This window comes from Rutidosis leptorrhynchoides, chromosome 3 (genome assembly GCF_046630445.1).
Source record: "Rutidosis leptorrhynchoides isolate AG116_Rl617_1_P2 chromosome 3, CSIRO_AGI_Rlap_v1, whole genome shotgun sequence".
Classification (NCBI taxonomy): domain Eukaryota; kingdom Viridiplantae; phylum Streptophyta; class Magnoliopsida; order Asterales; family Asteraceae; genus Rutidosis; species Rutidosis leptorrhynchoides.
In genome coordinates, this window is record NC_092335.1 from 168964390 (window position 1) to 168983024 (window position 18635).

The 18635-nt window shown below is 36.0% G+C and overlaps 1 protein-coding gene across 3 annotated transcripts; it reads left to right on the plus strand.

Moving 5' to 3' along the window:
• The first annotated feature begins 2600 nt into the window (after positions 1-2600).
• LOC139896990 (F-box/FBD/LRR-repeat protein At1g13570-like) lies at positions 2601-7244 on the plus strand. 3 transcript variants are annotated; one of them, XM_071879634.1, is made up of 5 exons: positions 2601-2734; positions 3410-3963; positions 4126-4199; positions 4286-4444; positions 6610-7244. In XM_071879634.1, the coding sequence occupies exons 2-5, from the start codon at positions 3411-3413 to the stop codon at positions 6904-6906; spliced, it is 1083 nt and encodes a 360-aa protein (XP_071735735.1). In that variant the 5' UTR covers positions 2601-2734; position 3410; the 3' UTR covers positions 6907-7244. The 3 variants fall into 3 exon arrangements, with proteins under 3 accessions (XP_071735735.1, XP_071735734.1, XP_071735736.1); XM_071879633.1 differs by having other exon boundaries at positions 3410-4199; XM_071879635.1 differs by having other exon boundaries at positions 3410-4199; positions 6656-6792.
• The last annotated feature ends 11391 nt before the right edge of the window (positions 7245-18635 follow it).

Below are 18635 nucleotides of genomic sequence, written 5' to 3' on the forward strand. Positions count from 1 at the left end.
GAAATTTGTACTATTTGGTAACATGAATTTTGCTTTTCCCATTCCTTTTATTAAATCCGCAGGACCTGATATAGTATGTACCGTTCCTTCTGTTGCTTTAAAATCAGTGAAATATTTTTTAGATTTGAGTATAGTGTGTGTGGTACCACTGTCTGCAATACAAAGATCCCCACCATTTGACAGATTTTGCACTCCAGTAGTGTACATCATGAACTTCAAAATATGAGAAACAAATAATGAGTACATAATTCATCAATATATTACATAATAAGGAAAGATATAGTAAAGTAGATATGGTATAGATCGTAAATCTATATCCATTTATTTGATATGAACATATAATAGAAAATTTATTCATTAAAGTAGTCACTTGTTGACTCAGTGATTTTTGTATCAAGGTCATCCACAAGGTTTGCCTCTTTTCCTTTTCCCTTTAGAGATTCTTGATATTGATTAACAGAATTTTGATTTGTTCGACAGTTCTTAGACCAATATCCAATTTTACCACATCGATAACAAGAATCTTCAATATTCTTTGAAGAGCTTCCTTCAACATTATGATTTGTGGTATTGTATGGTAGTTGAAATTTATAATTTTGTGGATTATTATTTCTTTGTCCACGACCACGACCACCGTAAACATTACGACCACCACCACGACCATTACCATAAAGGTGATTTCGAACATAGTTATGATTTTTATTATTGTTATGGTAATTTTCATGATGATGGTTTTGGCCAATATGACCACGACCTCGCCCACGTCCTCGTCCAGGTGCATTTCTTTTATTATTATTATTATTATTGTTAATAGCATTAGCTTCAGGGAATGCTAGCGCACCCGTAGGACGAGACTCTTGATTCTTCATCAGTAATTCTTTATTCACTTCTGCAACTAAGAGATAAGTTTGAAGTTTGAAAAAAATTTTGTAATTCTGCAATCTTAAATTTTCTTGTATAGTAATGTTTGCAGAATGCATTGTGGAGAAAGTTTTCTCCATCATATCAGCATCACTTATTTCTTGACCACGGAATTGAAGCTTTGAACGGATCTTGAACATGGCCGAGCTGTATTCACTTACTTTTTTAAAGTCTTGGAGCCTTAGATTTCTCCATTCTTCCCTCGCAGCTGGGAGTAATATTTCCTTTTGATTATCGAATCTACTCTTGATACTTTTTCATAAAACATGTGGATCTTTGATAGTGAGATACATATGTTTTAAGGTGATATCAATATGTTTGCGAATAAAAGCAATTGATTTTAATTTATCTTGATCAGAACAAGTATTGTTTTCTTTTAAAGTTTCTAGAACACCCAATGATCCAAGATTTATTTCTACATCCATGACCCATGATGTGTAGTTTGTTCCCGATACGTCTAGGGCATCAAACTCAAGCTTTGATAAGTTTGACATTTTCTATTTCAGAAAGATGAACAACATAAATTATAATCATAATCAATTTCTAACAACATGAAATTAGAATCATTTTAAATTCATAAGTAGCAAACAACAGAATAATGGTATGATTACAAATAATAAAACCACAAGGGCAGGATAGAATATAGGTTCACCATGTGGTATATTAGTAACAATGATGATAGTTAATATGACCAATACAATAGGAAAAATCATCCTTGTGTGAATCATCTTTACAAAAACTTTTTGAGAGTGGTAATCTGAGAAAATGAAGATTGATTTGTGAAAATGTGAAAATGTGAAAAACGGAGATGTTTATTTTATATTTGAAAAAATATAGTCGTTGTAACGTCGTCAGTTGATGTTAACAACCGTTATGTATATATGACCGTTGTAACGTCGTTAGTTGACGTTAATGACTGTTATGTACTCGTTATATTAATAATAATTTTAATAAAGAATTTTATTAGTATAAATATGATTACTATAAAATATATTTAGTATAAATACGTTTAGTATAAATACGAAGATTAATAGAATAAACATATTATGCATAAATAATAAATTTAAGAATAAACATTAGTATGCATGAAATAAATAATGATTAATTGTATAAGTAATCATAAATGTTAGATAACATAAATATAAATGTTAGTGAAGTTAATAAGAGTTAGATTACAGAAATATAATTCAGGCGGTATAACCGACCATATATAACATAAATATAAATGTTAGTGAAGTTAATAAAAGTTAGATTACAGAAATATGATTCAGGCGGTATAACCGACCATATATAACATAAATATAAATGTTAGTCATGATGATAATAATATTTACCTTACTAATAAATAATATAAGATATCATTAAAGAATTTTTTTATTTATTATTATTACCTTGATTAGTGACTTGTGCTTGCTTAGATAAACCTTGATTATACGGAGCACTTCGTGCTGATAACGTGTTATAATTCAGTAGGCTTATAACTACTTTTATGGCTGATCTTAGCAACAAGCCTTCTTACAAATATATATGAGCATAGATAAAAGAGAGAAGAATAAAATTTTCTATATATGTATAATTGGTATCAACATTCATTACAATCGATCGCATATTTGTGCAGTTAGGTGCACAATAATATTCGTAAATTTGTAATCGAATAAATTCACTTTATCAAAAGTGTTATTAAAGTTGTCGGCCATAAGTTTTTTGGCCATATATAACAATCGCCTTTTAGTTTTGTAAATGGGAACTGGGAAGTAGTCATCGATCACTTGCTGAAATCACTCACCTGCTTGAAATTACTCACCCTATCAAGGTTATGGTTTCTTCCATTTTTGATATTTTATTTTTTATAATTTAGAATAATAACAACTTTTCGAAGCTTGCGATATGTATCTATTACCTAACAAGTGGGTTACTAATTTACTGAGATTACCACGCCAATATTAATGATGTTCAACTGAGAAGTAATCACGGTAACAATATTTTATATTGATTCGTTAATTTTACTTGATATGGAACTGATTGTACTCTGTTAGGTTACGAAACTAGGGTTTTGAACATTTATTGGGTTTTTTTTTTTTTTTTTCTGTTTTGGGAAAAGGGGCTTTTACAAAGACAAGCCTAAGTACGATTACGGCTATAAAATATTTTGTGATTTCTATTTTACAATTTGTTTCATACCTCAAAAAGATGATCATTTGAGTGTTAAAGTTAGTGCATCAACTCTGCAGTTTAGCTGTTAAAATCAATTTTTTGCAGGTGATTTATCGTTTAATCGACTTATGTTTATAGCTTATCTGTATTTATGTTAGAATTAGAATAATTATTACTGTTTTTATTTGCATCAGAAGTTATATTTGATAATACAACAACAACAACAAAACTCAATACCACGTAAGTGGTGTACGAGGGAGCTGAGATGTAGCTTATCTGTATTATTATATTTGATGATAATACACTGTAAATAAAGAGACGTGAAAATTGTTAGGATGATGGAACCAGCGCCCGGGGAATATAATGCATCCGAATTAGCTTCTGAGGATATTATTAGCACAATGCCAGAGAATGTGATAACTCATATTTTGGATCGTTTGCCGATACAATATGCGGTCAGGACTGCTATCTTGTCAAGAAACTGGAGGTTCAAGTGGACTTTACTCAGCCATGTCGTATTTGACAAGAAGTTCTCGGAGCATTTGGCAAGACTAGGTGGTGAAAATTGGTACGATGAGAGGAATATGAATAGAATTCTTCTTCATCTTAAAGGTTCCATTACAAAGTTTGATCTATATATACCAAATGATAAGAAATTGGATGCTAAGGATATTAATCATTGGGTGATGTTCTTGTCTAGGAAGGGAATTGAGGAGTTTAATCTAAAAAATATGAATTTAGAACCTCTTAAGTTGTCTTCCCATCTTTTCTCTTGTGTGAAGCTAGAATGTTTGATGCTTCGTAACTGTTCTCTTTACCCCGCACCCACTTTTCGTGGTTTCCCGAATCTTTTGAGTTTGGATTTGTATCAGGTAGCATTTGAGAACGGTAATTTTGGAGACTTTATTGTTCAGTCTCCATTACTTGAGTTTTTGAAAGTCAGCAATTGTGATTCAATTGGAAAAGTAAAAATGGCTGAGATTGCAAAACTTAAAAATCTTAAATGGTTATCCTTCCCATTGTGTATGCTTGACAACATAGCGATCACAGGTTCTTTAATCATTCGCCTTGTGGGTCATTTCTCAAAACTTCAAGAGCTTTATTTGGATCTTCGTATGTGCAGGGTATGCCTAAGTTTGATATTGCAGCAAATGCTTTATTGCTAATATTGCTAATTGATGTGGCTATTTATTTACCACTTTTCTTATAGTTCTTAGGAGAATCGGGTGCCGCAAAAAGTGTCTGTACCTCCTTTCGCTGCCTCAGCACCCTGATTTTATACCCAATAGATTTTGGAAGTGATATTAAGTTATTGTTTGCCTTTGAAATGATATGGAGTTCACCAGAATTGCAGACCCTGAAGATCACAGTAAGTAAATTTATATTTATATTTTTTTTTTTGTTTTTGAAAGGCAAGTAAGTATTATTAAAATAAAAAGAACACGAAACAAACTAGCAAGGAGCTAGACAAGACACGAGGCTACAAGTGACCGCACCAAAAAAATGCACAAACAACCAACAACACGAAGCTATAGGAAACACACAATCACGAGGATATTAAAAGAACACGACACGACAGCTAATTAGACTATGATTCCGAATCCGATGACGCGCAGGAAGAGCAGTCTGAGCAGCAATCAATATCCTCATCCGAGTCTTTCATCACGTTCTCGATAAGATATTTATCTTGCCATCGAAATTTATCCCGAAGTCGATTGCGTTTCATATCTCTCCTACCCCACACATGTTTAATGAAATGACTTTTAATCAAAGGATAAACTTTTTTCCCCTTAACACGAAAACGAGCTACCGCCGCGGTATATGTTAAATCAGGGGACACGCCCATCCCATTTGAGGCTTGTTTGACCTTTTCAGAATCTTTAGACACATTAGTACCAGGCCCACATGAATTATTTACTTTTATCTTTTCATACGCACTAACATCTATTATCACATCACCTCCCAATGACCCAATATTATTTTCACAGGGCCCGCCATTTATTCCAACACTTCTTTCTTGCTTTATGTTTGAATTATCAGCCGCATTTTTTGAAAGTCTCGATTCTGTTGTGTTCAATGGAACCTCGATATTAGAAACACTTTCTTTTTCACGCGAAGATATCTGTGGGGAACCACCATCAGATGAGTCTACATGCACATCACCTCCCAACGGTCCAATATTATTCGCACATGTCCCTTCGTTTATCCCAACACTTATTTCTTGCTTTACGTTTGAAATGTTAGTCTCATTTTTTGAAAATCTTGATTCTGTTGTTTCCAACGGTACCTCGAGATTAGAAGCACTTTTTTTTCACGCGAAGATATCTCGAAGGAACCACCATCAGTGTTGGAAACCTCACTACCACAGTTGGCACTCGAAAGGTCTACGCCAGAATCTAAGCCATCTCGGGAACAATCACCATCACCATCTACGTTTACACTTCTGTCCACCAAAGGATTTCTGGTGGAACGAATGACAAACGTAGTGGTCGATGCTCCAGTTGAATTACCTTGAATCTCCTGATCCCCGGTCACTGACATGTTTCCGGTGTTCGGAATTTTCAGAGAGTTGCCATCTTCGTTGTCAGATGATGATGGTGGAATAGAGACGTCAGCACCCTTGTAATCACGAGCATTAACCTCATCATCCTCGGTGAAACATGAACTCTTTCTATCCTCTTCGATCAAAGACCAAGAATATCTATCCTTATTAAAGCTAAAAACGATCTTGTGATCTTTTACAGACGCTTGATAATTGATCTCGAATATCTTGCCATTAACATTTATCTCGATATGGTTTGAACTTCCTTTAGCGTTGCTGGAATTTTTATGGATAGGAGGACTTATCAGAGGTTGAGACGCAAAATTGGTTGAAGAATACCTCACACCTGTAACACTATCCACAAAGCTTTTCTCAGTCCGCCATGCATCTTGAGTCCAAGCAACCTTCGACTTGTTAAAAGCCATGCCATTTTCAGAGCGAGCAACGTTTATCTTTTTCCTGTCTATAGCTTTGTATACTCGAAGCCTTTCGCCATTAAAACTAGCAGATTGTAAAACTCCAGTGAAGTTACCGACGTCTTGAATCCCCTCGAATCTCACGAAACCAAAACGTTGTCCACCCGATAATCGTTTCCTAGGGATATAAACGTCTTTCACTGAGCCATACTGATCAAAAAACTTCCAGCAGTCGGACCGAGCCCAATATTCCGGAAAATTAAAAAACAAAAACGAAATAACTCGATCTTCACGGTTATCACGAGCTTCATTCTCATTCGACTCGAAGTGTACATTCTCACACACATGCTCAGCCATATTTCATGGAGGATCCTCACATCTAGACGAACGAGATGAACTAATGACGATGACAGCTTTGAAAGGGAAAACACTAGTCGATTCTCAGCTCACAGAACTAAGAAAGTTAATAGGGAAAAAAATGAAAAATGAAAAATAAATTTATATTTATATGCATCATGATAATAGTGATCATTAAATCTCATAGGTGGGCATTTGAATACTTTTATATTTTTTTAGGCTACATACAATGATGCTGTCCTTCCGCTTGCCATTTGTTCTTCAGCGTTGAACCACATCTCAATGGGGCAGCTTAAGCTACGTTTTGTGGTGTTTAAATCTTTTAGAGGTTCAGAGAATGAGATATATTTGATAAAGAATTTACTTGCTTGTTCGCCCTTTCTAAAGAAAATTGATATATATGTTAATCAATCCATGATGTATGGTGGTGAGAATGGAAAGTTGATGTTTGCTACAAAGCTGCTAGAATTCCATCGAGCCTCCACCGCAGCCGAAGTGAAGATCTACTGGTCTTAGTATTATGCACTTGCGTTTTCTTTATCCTCTAGTTTTGTGTGAATTTGGTGTATCTTTTGGAATGTCTTTAGAAGCAGAAATGTGATCAGTAGTCTGATATGAATGATGGGAAAAGGTTGTGGCTTTTGGCATTTGAACATAGTCAGTGTTTGCAGCTAATGTGGTCTGCCTTACTAGTTCTGAGCATAAAAACTGTATTTTCATGGTTGTGTCAATATATGTTCTTAATATGGATTTTTGTGACTTGTTATTGTACTCCGTATATTATATGCACGAGGACATTGGAATGTTTTGATATTATAAATGTAAATGTATTTGGCAGCGACTGTTTTGAACAATTGACCATGTAGTGACCTGTTTTCAAGTTTAACAGATTAACCATGTATGACTTCACCCCTTCAGGCCTTCACCCACTTATTGTGGTTTCCCAAATCTTTTGATCTTGTACTTGTTTGGGGTAGCATTTGAGAAGGGAAATTTTGGAGAAACGATCACTCAATTTCCATTACTCGAAGCTTTGAAAATTAACTATTGTGTTCCTATTTTTTAATAAAACAAACTCACACTCCCAACACGAATATTAATGTTCATAGCATGACCTGAACTCACGACTTTAGTGTCACAAGGGCACCTCAATATCATCACGCCACCGAACCTTTCTTTGGTTATTGTAATACTATTAGAAAAGTGAAAATGGTTGAGATTGCGACACTTAGAAATTCTCAAATGCTTATCCTTCCCGTTGTGTAAGCCTGACAATATTGCGATCACACTTAACCCTTTGTTATTAGAGAGAGTTTTTTGAGTTTCATAAATTGGTTGATACTCGATGCATGCAAAATGAAAAATCTGTTAAGCTCATAAAGTTGTATTACTAAAAATATGAGAATTCGAGTTCAAATTTTGTGTTGAAATGGCTTGTTTCTTTTAAGTAACTAGCATGCCTTTGAGTTCGATAATCAACTTATACCTCACTGGCTGATTATCTTATAGCATATTTTCACTTACATCTCACCGCATAAAAACAAAACGGATTATCGCCTAATTATACGTACATCCGCATACTAGTTGATGGCTTGATGCATTTTTACACATTAATCATTTCTTACATATTTTTTAAGTTAAAACATAAAGTTGTAGATCATGGGAATTGAACTTTAGTCTCCGCTAGAGATTCTCAAGTTCACCACCAAGCTAACCATTGGGGTCATCATTTTCTTACAAATATTGGTGGTGGCTGTAGCCCCCTTCTAAAATTTCTAAAACGTATAGAAATTTGTCTATATATTTCTTCACAAGCATCCATCATTTACTATGAAAACATTAATGAAAAACACAATTCATGAAAAGACTCGTTACATTGTTCGAGAACTGGAGTTGTTTGGTTGTTAAAAAGGGTCGTCTTTACGTGGCAGTGGCTTTGTATTTGTAGATCATGTTGAGATACAGGAATGGTATTATTTTAGTCACATGCCGATGAAAAAGTGTGTTTTTATGGCTATATGCTGAAAAGTCAATGGTTGGTGATGGTAGGCTATCTACCATTTTCCTTTCCGTAGTATTTGAGGTACAAATGAGACTTTCTCATTTGATTTACTCCACCTAACCCTCATTTGTTGTACTATAAATAGAGGAGGTTTCAAGCTCTTCAATGCATCCCAACACATTCTTCCTTCTTGTGTTCTAGTAGTCTAATAGAGAATTAGTAAGTGATAAATCTCCTAATTACAAGAGATATAAAACTTGGTACTTATCCTTGTAATTAGAGAGAAGTGTAATTCCTATTATTCATATTAGTGAAACGTTTCTTTCCTTGCCCGTGGTTTTTACCCTATTGGGGTTTTCCACGTTAAATCTCGGTGTCTCTTTATTGTCGCTATTTCAATTATTACTATCGGTTTGCTATAATTCGGTGTCGCTTTTCTCAACAAGTGGTATCAGAACTAAGGTCTAAGTATCTAGTGTGTATTAATCTACTTATCGTATGTTCTGTGGTTGCCACGGGAGTGGATCGTCCACATCAGAAAATAAGTAAGATTAATTTCACTCGATAAAAGTTCCCGGGTACTATTTATCAGAAAAATAGTATTGTCGAAAAGAAAATTGTGATTATAGCAATGTCTACGAAATTCGAAATTGAAAAGTTCAACGGGAGTAACTTCTCGTTATGGAAACTAAAGATGAAAGCTATCATGAGAAAGGATAAGTGTTTGGCGGCCATTAGTGGACGTTCCGCCGAAGTCACTGATGAAAAATGGAAAGAGATGGACGGCCAGACTATCGCAAATCTTCATCTGGCACTAGTAGATGGCGTATTGTCTAGCATAGAAGAAAAGAAGACAGCGAAAGAGATTTGGGATCACCTCGTAAAATTGTACGAGACCAAATCACTCCACAACAAGATATTCCTTAAGAGGAAACTTTATGCGCTACGCATGAATGAATCTACTTCAGTTAATGAGCACATTAATTCTTTGAATACTCTATTTTCTCAACTCGCTTCATTAAGTTGCAATATAGAGCCAAAAGAACGTGTTGAACTTTTACTTCAGAGTCTACCTGACTCGTATGATCAACTCATTATTAACTTAACCAATAATGTTCTCTCGGAGTATCTAGTCTATGATAAAGTTGCGGCTGCAATTCTAGAAGAAGAAAATCGGCGCAATAACAAGGAGGACAAACAGGCCGGTTCACGACAAGTGGAGGCCTTGGTGGTGTCAGGAGGGAGATCAACGGAACGTGGCCCAAGTGGGAGTCACAATCAGGGTAAACCGAAGTCTAAAAAGAAGAAGACCTATACATGCTACAATTGTGGCAAGAAAGGTCATCTGAAGAAGGATTGTCGAAGTTTAAATAACTCAAATCCTCAAGGAAATATTGCAAGCACTTCAGATGATGGGACTGCTTTGGTTAGTGAGGCAGTGGTAGCAAATGAAGTCAGAAAGACATTTGTTGATGTCTGGTTATTTGACTCGGGAGCTACTTTTCACATGACCCCTAGAAGAGAATGGTTCAAACAATATGAACGTATCTCAGGCTAATCTGTATATAGTTGCAATGATCATGAACTAATGATCATTGGAATTGGAGATATCATTCTGAAGATGCACGATGGTACAGTTCGTACTATTCAAGGTGTACGACACGTGGAGGGTTTGAAGAAGAACTTATTGTCTTTAGGACAATTGGATGATCTTGGTTGTAAGATGGTGATACATGAGAAGATCATGATAATCAAGAAAGGCGCGGTTGTACTAATGAAAGGAGAAAAGGTGGGTGCTAATTTATACATTCTGAAAGGCGAGACGGTACAGGAATCGAAAGCATCTGTTGCTTCGAATAGTTCAAGTGATAAAGCTGCTATAACATGGCATCAAAAGCTTGGACACATGTCTGAACAAGGTATGAAGATTCTTGTTGAAAGAAATCTTATTCCTGGTCTTACAAAGGTATCGCTACCTTTCTGTGAGCATTGTGTAATCAGCAAGCAGCATCGCCTGAAGCTTAACACATCAAATTCTAGAAGTAAATTGGTTCTGAAATTGGTTCACTCTGATGTGTGGTAAGCACCAGTTCAATCCCTAGGAGGAGCAAACTATTTTGTATCATTTATTGATGATCACACTAGGAGATGTTGGGTGTAGCCAATCAAGAGGAAAGCAGATGTGTTTGAAGCTTTCAAAGTTTACAAAGCGCGGGTTGAACTTGAATCTGGTAAAAAGATCAAGTGTTTGTGGACAGATAATAGAGGAGAGTACACTGGTCATGAATTTGATAAGTTCTGCAAACAAGAAGGTATCAAAAGGCAGTTCACGACGGCATACACTCCTCAACAAAACGGAGTGGCAGAGCGGATGAACAGAACCTTGTTAGATAGAACAAGGGCGATGTTGGCAACTGCAAGCTTGAAAAAATCATTCTAGGCAGAAGCAGTAAGTACTGCCTGTTACGTGATAAATCGGTCACCATCAACTGCAATTGAGTTGAAATCGCCGATGGAAATGTGGACTGGAAAACCAGTTAATTATTCTGACCTTCATGTATTTGGAAGTCCTGTATACGTAATGTACAATTCTCAAGAAAAAACAAAGTTGGAGCCGAAGTCCCGAAAGTGTTTGTTCTTGGGATATGCTGATGGAGTTAAGGGGTATCGCTTGTGGGACCCCACTGCCCACAAAGTAGTCATCAGCAGAGATGTTGTCTTTACAAAAGACAAAGATCTTGAAGATGTTAGCACTTCAAAAGAAACTATACCAATACAGGTGGGTAATGAATTTCATAAAGATTCTTCTGAAGCAGTACCAGAGCACGATGAAAATCAAGTAGTCGTTGATGAAGCTCCAGCGACTCGTATTTCTAATCGGGAAAGGAAACGTCCAGGGTGGCACTCAGATTATATTATGGAAATCAATGTTGCATATTGTCTTCTAATAGAGGAAGGAGAGCCAACAACTCTTCACGAGGCACTGAATCATTCAGATGCATCTCAGTGGATGACGGCTATGCAGGAAGAAATTGAAGCTCTTCATAAAAATAAAACATGGGAACTTGTGCCATTGCCGAAAGGTAGAAAACCTATTGGAAATAAATAAGTGTATAAGATCAAGCGAAATGGCGATGATCAAGTGGAGCGGTATCGTGCAAGACTGGTGGTTAAAGGATATGCTCAGAAAGAAGGTACGGACTTTAATGAAATATTTTCTCATGTGGTTCGACTTACAACAATTCGAGTAGTTCTAGCGATGTGCACTACATTTGATTTGCATCTAGAGCAGCTAGATGTGAAAACTGCATTTCTTCATGGAAATCTTGAAGAAGAAATTTATATGCTTCAACCAGAAGGTTTTGAACTACAAGGAAAAAAGAACTTAGTTTGCAGGTTAAAGAAATCTCTGTATGGTCTCAAACAGGCGCCGAGATGTTGGTACAAGAGATTTGATTCTTTCATAATGAGCCTTGAATATAACAGACTTTATGCAGACCCTTGTGCATATTTCAAGAGGTTTGGGGACAATAATTTTGTCATTTTGCTGTTATATGTAGACGACGTGTTGGTTGCAGGCCCTAACAAAGATCATATTAATAAGCTGAAGACTCAATTGGCTAGGGAGTTTGAAATGAAAGACTTGGGTGCCGCAAACAAGATTCTAGGGATGCAAATTCACCGAGACAGAGATAATAGGAAGATTTGGCTTTCTCAAAAGAATTATTTGAGGAAAATTTTGGAGCGTTTCAATATGCAAGATAGTAAGCCAATCTTAACCCCACTTCCTACTAATCTCAAGTTATCCTCCGTTATGTGTCCTAGCAGTGAAGACGAGAGGAAGGAGATGTCTCGAGTACCGTATGCATCAGCAGTGGGAAGTTTAATGTTCGCAATGATATGTACAAGACCAGACATTGCACATGCAGTGGGAGTAGTTAGTCGGTACATGGCGAATCCTGGTAAAGAGCATTGGAATGCGGGAAAGAGGATCCTTAAATACATCAAGGGAACCTTAGATGTTGCATTATGTTATAGGGAACCGAAATTTATTGTCAAATGGTATCTTGATTCAGATTATGCAGGTGATATCGATAAAAGTAAATCTACCACTGCATATGTTTTCACACTTTGTGGTGGAATAGTAATTTGGGTTTCAAAACTGCAGTCAGTTGTGGCGACGTCAACAACAAAGGCAGAATACGTAGCAGCTACTCAAGCTACTAAAGAGGCAGTATGGTTGAAGATGTTGTTGGAGGAACTCGGACACAAACAAAATAATATCACTCTATTTTGTGATAACCAGAGTGCCTTGCATCTTGCAAGGAATCCGACATTTCATTCAAATACAAAGCATATACGAGTTCAGTATCACTTCGTTCGTGAGAAAGTGGAAGAAGGAATCGTGGCAATGTAGCTGATTTTCTAACAAAGTCAATCACCCGTGACAAGTTTATTTGGTGTCGTTCCTCATGCGGCCTAGCGGAAACGTAAGCAACATCATTGGCAAGGAAGGATTATCGTGTGAAGATTGATTGAGCTTCAATCGAATCTTCAAGTGGGAGATTGCTGAAAAGTCAATGGTTGGTGATGGTAGGCTACCTACCATTTTCCTTTCCGTAATATTTGAGGTACAAATGAGACTTTCTCATTTGATTTACTCCACATAACCCTCATTTGTTGTACTATAAATAGAGGAGGTTTCAAGCTCTTCAATGCATCTCAACACATTCTTCCTTCTTGTGTTCTAGTAGTCTAATAGAGAATTAGTAAGTGATAAATCTCCTAATTACAAGAGATATAAAACTTGGTACTTATCCTTGTAATTAGAGAGAAGCGTAATTCCTATTATTCATATTAGTGAAGCGTTTCTTTCCTCGCCCGTGGTTTTTACCCTATTGGGGTTTTCCACGTTAAATCTCGGTGTCTCTTTATTGTCGCTATTTCAATTATTACTAGCGGTTTGCTATAATTCGGTGTCGCTTTTCTCAACACTATATAAGGATCTAATTGATAGAGTAAGCACCGTAAAGATCAAATGTGAGCTTTTGAGTTGATACAATAATAAATGCTTACATGATGTGAAACAAACGTCACGAATCCACTTATGTAAAGGAATCCACTTATTTAATAGAGTTGATCCACTAAGGTATTGAACAACGGTGTAGAATCAGATCCTAAAGATAGTAAGCCTTTCCTTTCGAATGTATTTTTCAAAAATTCTATATCTTTTCTATAGATATAAATTTCTATATGAAACTGAGATAGTTACCTTTAAGAAAATTCTAATCATAGGCAAATATCTATGTTTTATTCTTCTAAAGGCGTGAGGAGAGATAATTAAAATAAACCAAGTTTTTAATCTAGACTTAAGATTTAAGTTTGACAATCATTAGATTAACTTCTTTTCGTTAACTTGAAAATAGTATATATCCGCAAGAAATCATTTCTAGTTAGAATGATTGTCTTTTTAATCCATTGTAATTTCTTGTTTTAAGGCTCCTCTAACTCCTTATAGAGTGAGTGTTTTATTGTAAGACCTTTTTTAATGGTAATGTTGTGAACTTGTGATGCATTTTGTGAGGTATAGCGGTGATATGGTAAATATGATGGAATAAAGGTCAATATTGACAATGGAGTGATAGTGTGATAAGGAGTAGGTCGCACCATTTTTTTAAATTTGATTGGTCCATATTTTTTTCTCTGAAATGTGATTGGTCGAATGCTTCCTCACGCCTCTTTTTCTTCTTGTGATTGAAACCATCACGCCGCCGGATTTTTTCTCCATCACGCCACATTAGTGGCTTGATGGTGGTGTTTTCGGTCCGATCGCGTAGCACTAAAATGAATCTGATATTCTTATCATTCAGAAAAAAGATCAGCTTGTGGCTATCATATTGGCGACATTGCGATTGAAGACAATGACTTTCAAGTTCACGCATTCTAGTGATGCATGTTATGCAAGTCAAGACTCTATGGCAAATATACTAGCTTGTTTCTGTGGCTGTTGGTTGTTGCTTCAAGTTTTTGAGGCTTGAACTTCTTTGTACAATTTTGTTATTAATATATTTGTCGGGTAAAAATCCTTTACTAGAGCCCATCCCCATGTTGTCTTTTGATTCTTATAATATTCAATATTCAATAAAATTTGTCTTTTCTGATAAAATTAAGGAATTAGAAATTGAAGAAATCATAAGTTCAAACTTTGTTAATGACGCACTTGTGGTCCCTAAGTCCTCCTAACTGGTTCATTATGTTGGCCAAATTCATGGGTTAAATGGTTCATGTCGTATAGAAGTTGGGCTCATTTAAAGGCTCAATACATCATCAAGTAGTGTTTTTAACTTTTAAAGAAACAAGCAACGATAGTTCTTCTATGAATACTATCGTGATGACTACACTTTGTTCAGATTACATAAGGCCTGTGCATACTATCGTGTTGACTATACTTTGTTCAGATTAGATATGATCAGTTTACTTTTCAGTTAATGATTTTTATGTGTACAACTATTAATTTAGTATCTAAAATTAGTGTTTCTTTGTCACTTAATCTGAATTTTGATCAATTTCTTTGTCACATAAATTCAGACACCCCTTCCGGCCTAATGGAAACAAGATTTAACATGGAAAAAAACAGGGATTATCACCTAAATGTCCTTTGTTTCTACTTTATTTACCCCGGAATTCATAATTTTTTTTTTTTTTGACAATTTGCTCACGCAAAACGCGAGGGCGCAAGGTGCCTCTTTGTGACCTTACTTCCCGGTAGATGCAAGGACGCAAGTAGCCTTTTGCGACCTTGCTTCTCAGGAGACACAAGGTGCATCTTGCTCCTGCATGCATATCATGCATATCATAATCGATGATTTCTTTAAGACATTTCATCAAACACCTTACGTATACCGTACGTTAAATGGCTCTAACACACTTTTGAATCGGGTCGAAAATCACCCAACAATGTATTAAAAATGTATGTAGTACTATAGTATTCGTAACGGCTTGAAACACACTTTTAAATATATACAATGTACATACAATATTCAGTAAATACAATATTCAGTAAAGAAAGCACAAAAAGTATATGTGGTTCATGCAAATATGACCGAACCTCTTTCAAATATGTACATGTCAACATGATCAATATCCAATACTTGCATGGTGAAATATGACTATTATGCTATCTTTACTGAATATTAAGGTGCACGTAAGGTGTTTGATGAAATATCTGAAAGAAAAACATTGATTATGATATGCATGCAGAAGCAAGAGGTACATTGCGTCCTTGCGTCTCCCGGGAAGTAAAGTCGCAAGAGGCACTTTGCGTCCACACGCTTACCGGGAAGCAAGGTTGCAAAGAGGCGTCTTGCGCGGGCAAATTGTCAACTTTTTTTTTATGGGTTCTGAGGCAAAAAGGTGAAAATGGCCATATAGGTGATAACCCCATATAAACAGTCTCATAATGTCTTTATAGGGTATGTTTGGCTAAACTAGCTGGTAGCTAATAGCTTTTAGCTTGTAGCTGGTAGTTTTTAGCTAATAGATGGTAGCTGATAACTTTTAGCTGATAGCTTTTAGCTGTTAGCTTTTTAAAAATATTTTGGTGTTTGGCAGAGGAGCTGAATCTGTTAAATAAAAAGTAAAATGACAAATGCTAGAAACTAAAAGTTAAACGCTACTTCTAATATCTTTTAGTCTTTTCCATCTATTTAAAAGGTTTAAGCTCCTTTAACCAAACAAAACTTTTTATGAAATATTAGCTGCAAGCGTTTAGCTGAAAGCGTTTAGCTGAAGCTTTTTAAATGTATTTAATTGTTTGGCAAAGTTGTAACACCGGCCCTTTTTTTTTTAACACACAGCTGAAGACTTTACTTACATACACTATATATGTCACGTCATTACATTAATCTGTGTAATTACGTTTAAGTTTACACAACGTTGTTACGTTATTACAAAACATTATTTATACAAAAGTCCACATCAGAGTTGGGTTGTCAAACATGTCTTCTGCAACAGCACCCATCCTGACTAGCAGTACCTAAACCTGCAAGGGGAGATTATGTGGGAGATTAGCGTACCGCTAAGTGAATGGAATCTATCTAACAGATATAGCTTAAGCCACACACAAGCTATATACGAACAACAACACCTGCTAACTACCAACTAGCATACAATAAGACAATACGAGGATCGGCGGCTTGTAGGAGCACACGACTCCCAACTGATCGGGCCTGAGTCTACCGATAGTCCCTGCTACTCAATTCACAGTATAGTTATCCAGATGCAGGGGGTGCATCGTTCACACTATACTTCACAATTAGTAGCCTATGGACCCAACCTCCCCTAGGCACGGTTGACCTCATACGGACTCTAACCTCTCCTAGGCACGGTCTCGAGTCCCCATTCTCCATAGACCCGACTGGTGCCATTCACACAGTGTACACATAATTCACATACAACATCAGGCATATTATATTATTCTAACATGGCAATCTCTACACTATGCATGGTAAAAGGGTCAACCACAGTAGCATGATATGCTACTTAAACTCTATCCGGAGATAGACCCACTCACCAATTACCAGCAACTGCTCAGTTATTATTTCTGAGCTTCCTCCTTGTCCTTATCTCCTGAGAACAGCAAAAACCAAGTTAGAATAGTGTTCCCATCAAGATTGAACACACTGACAGCGAATTATAGCAAATTAGTAAAAAAATGCGTCCGCTAAAATTTTCATGCTTAACACTTACATCCTGAACACCAAAATACAAACGGGCAGCATAACGGCTAGAAAAAGGCACTTTGGTAAAACATTCTGCCCTGGTCACACAGTCGGTCGACTGACACTGACAATCGGTCGACTGTCGACACAACCGGTCGACTGACCTTACCAGTCGGTCGATTCACTTGGTATTACATCAATCGGCCGAAGGTAAATCTCAGTCGGTCGGTTCACTCAACAATCGGTCGGTTCACTCAACAATCGGTCGGCTGTCGACCGATAGTCGGCCGACTGTGTTCATCTTCCTCAGAAGCTGAACAAAGGCTACGGACTTCACGATGAAATCCTCAAATCTCGATCTAAAGCTCGTTTTAAACACCAAAATCAACCACAACTTGTTCACTACTTGTTATAGACTCAAAACCCACAACAATTTGACCATAACAACACTTAAATCACTTGTTTTGACACAAATTCAAGCTTTTTACAAAACTCACACAAAACCATAAATTTAACAACGAATTGAACACAAAAACACATGTTACATACCTTGATAGACTCAGTAAACGATAACAAACATGATTCTAACACCAATTTGAGCTCAAGATCAATGTTTAAGAATTAGGGTTTGGTTAGGTGGGAGGGATGAATGTACGGTGTTTTTGGTGAATTTTCTAGAAATGGGGAGAAAATACAGCACACTAGTCACATAATTGGGATTAATTCCCACACTGTACAACACACGGGTATTTACCAGTTATCTGATATCTTTCGCACAAGATTAGGTAACCCAAACGAGGTCCAAATAAAATAAACAAACCTGTTCTGGGACCCTTGTCACAAACTGGACACAACACAAATATAATAAAACACTAATAAAATAATTAAAATAAAAGCACTTAAGACTAAGCACAAACTCTAAGGGCAAAATAGGCAACTTACAACTAGCCCGGATTTCAGTCTGTTACAAAAGTAGCTGGAGCTGTTATAAAATAAGTAAAATGACAAAAATGGACACTAGAAAAAAATACTTAAATATCATTATTTTAGTTTAATAAAACATAGTCATTACCAACTAACCGAAAACATATATAATACTACTAATAACCGAAAATATATATAATACTACTAAATTATTAATGACGATCATTCCATATTGTGAATCATTAGTTAAATTAAATGACTTATATTATGTTAGCTTTATATGTTATTTAAAAATTAAATAAATTATATTATCTTACCGCAGTTTTAGTTTTCCACCATTCATCAGAACAATTAAGTTGTTTCGTACTCTCATTCCAACCAAGACCAGTCTCTCCGTTCTTCAGTGACTTCCAGAGGTTGTAATCTTTTCTCATACTATCATACTTGTTCTTTAGAGGTCTATCACTGTTGAATTTATGTTTTATAGCTCTTTCAAACTCTGGTTGAAGGGATACCCATTTAAATGGAGAAGTTCGACCATGCTTCGTGATATATGTATTTAAGAACTGATAAAATTCCAAAACCATTTCTTTTGTCCA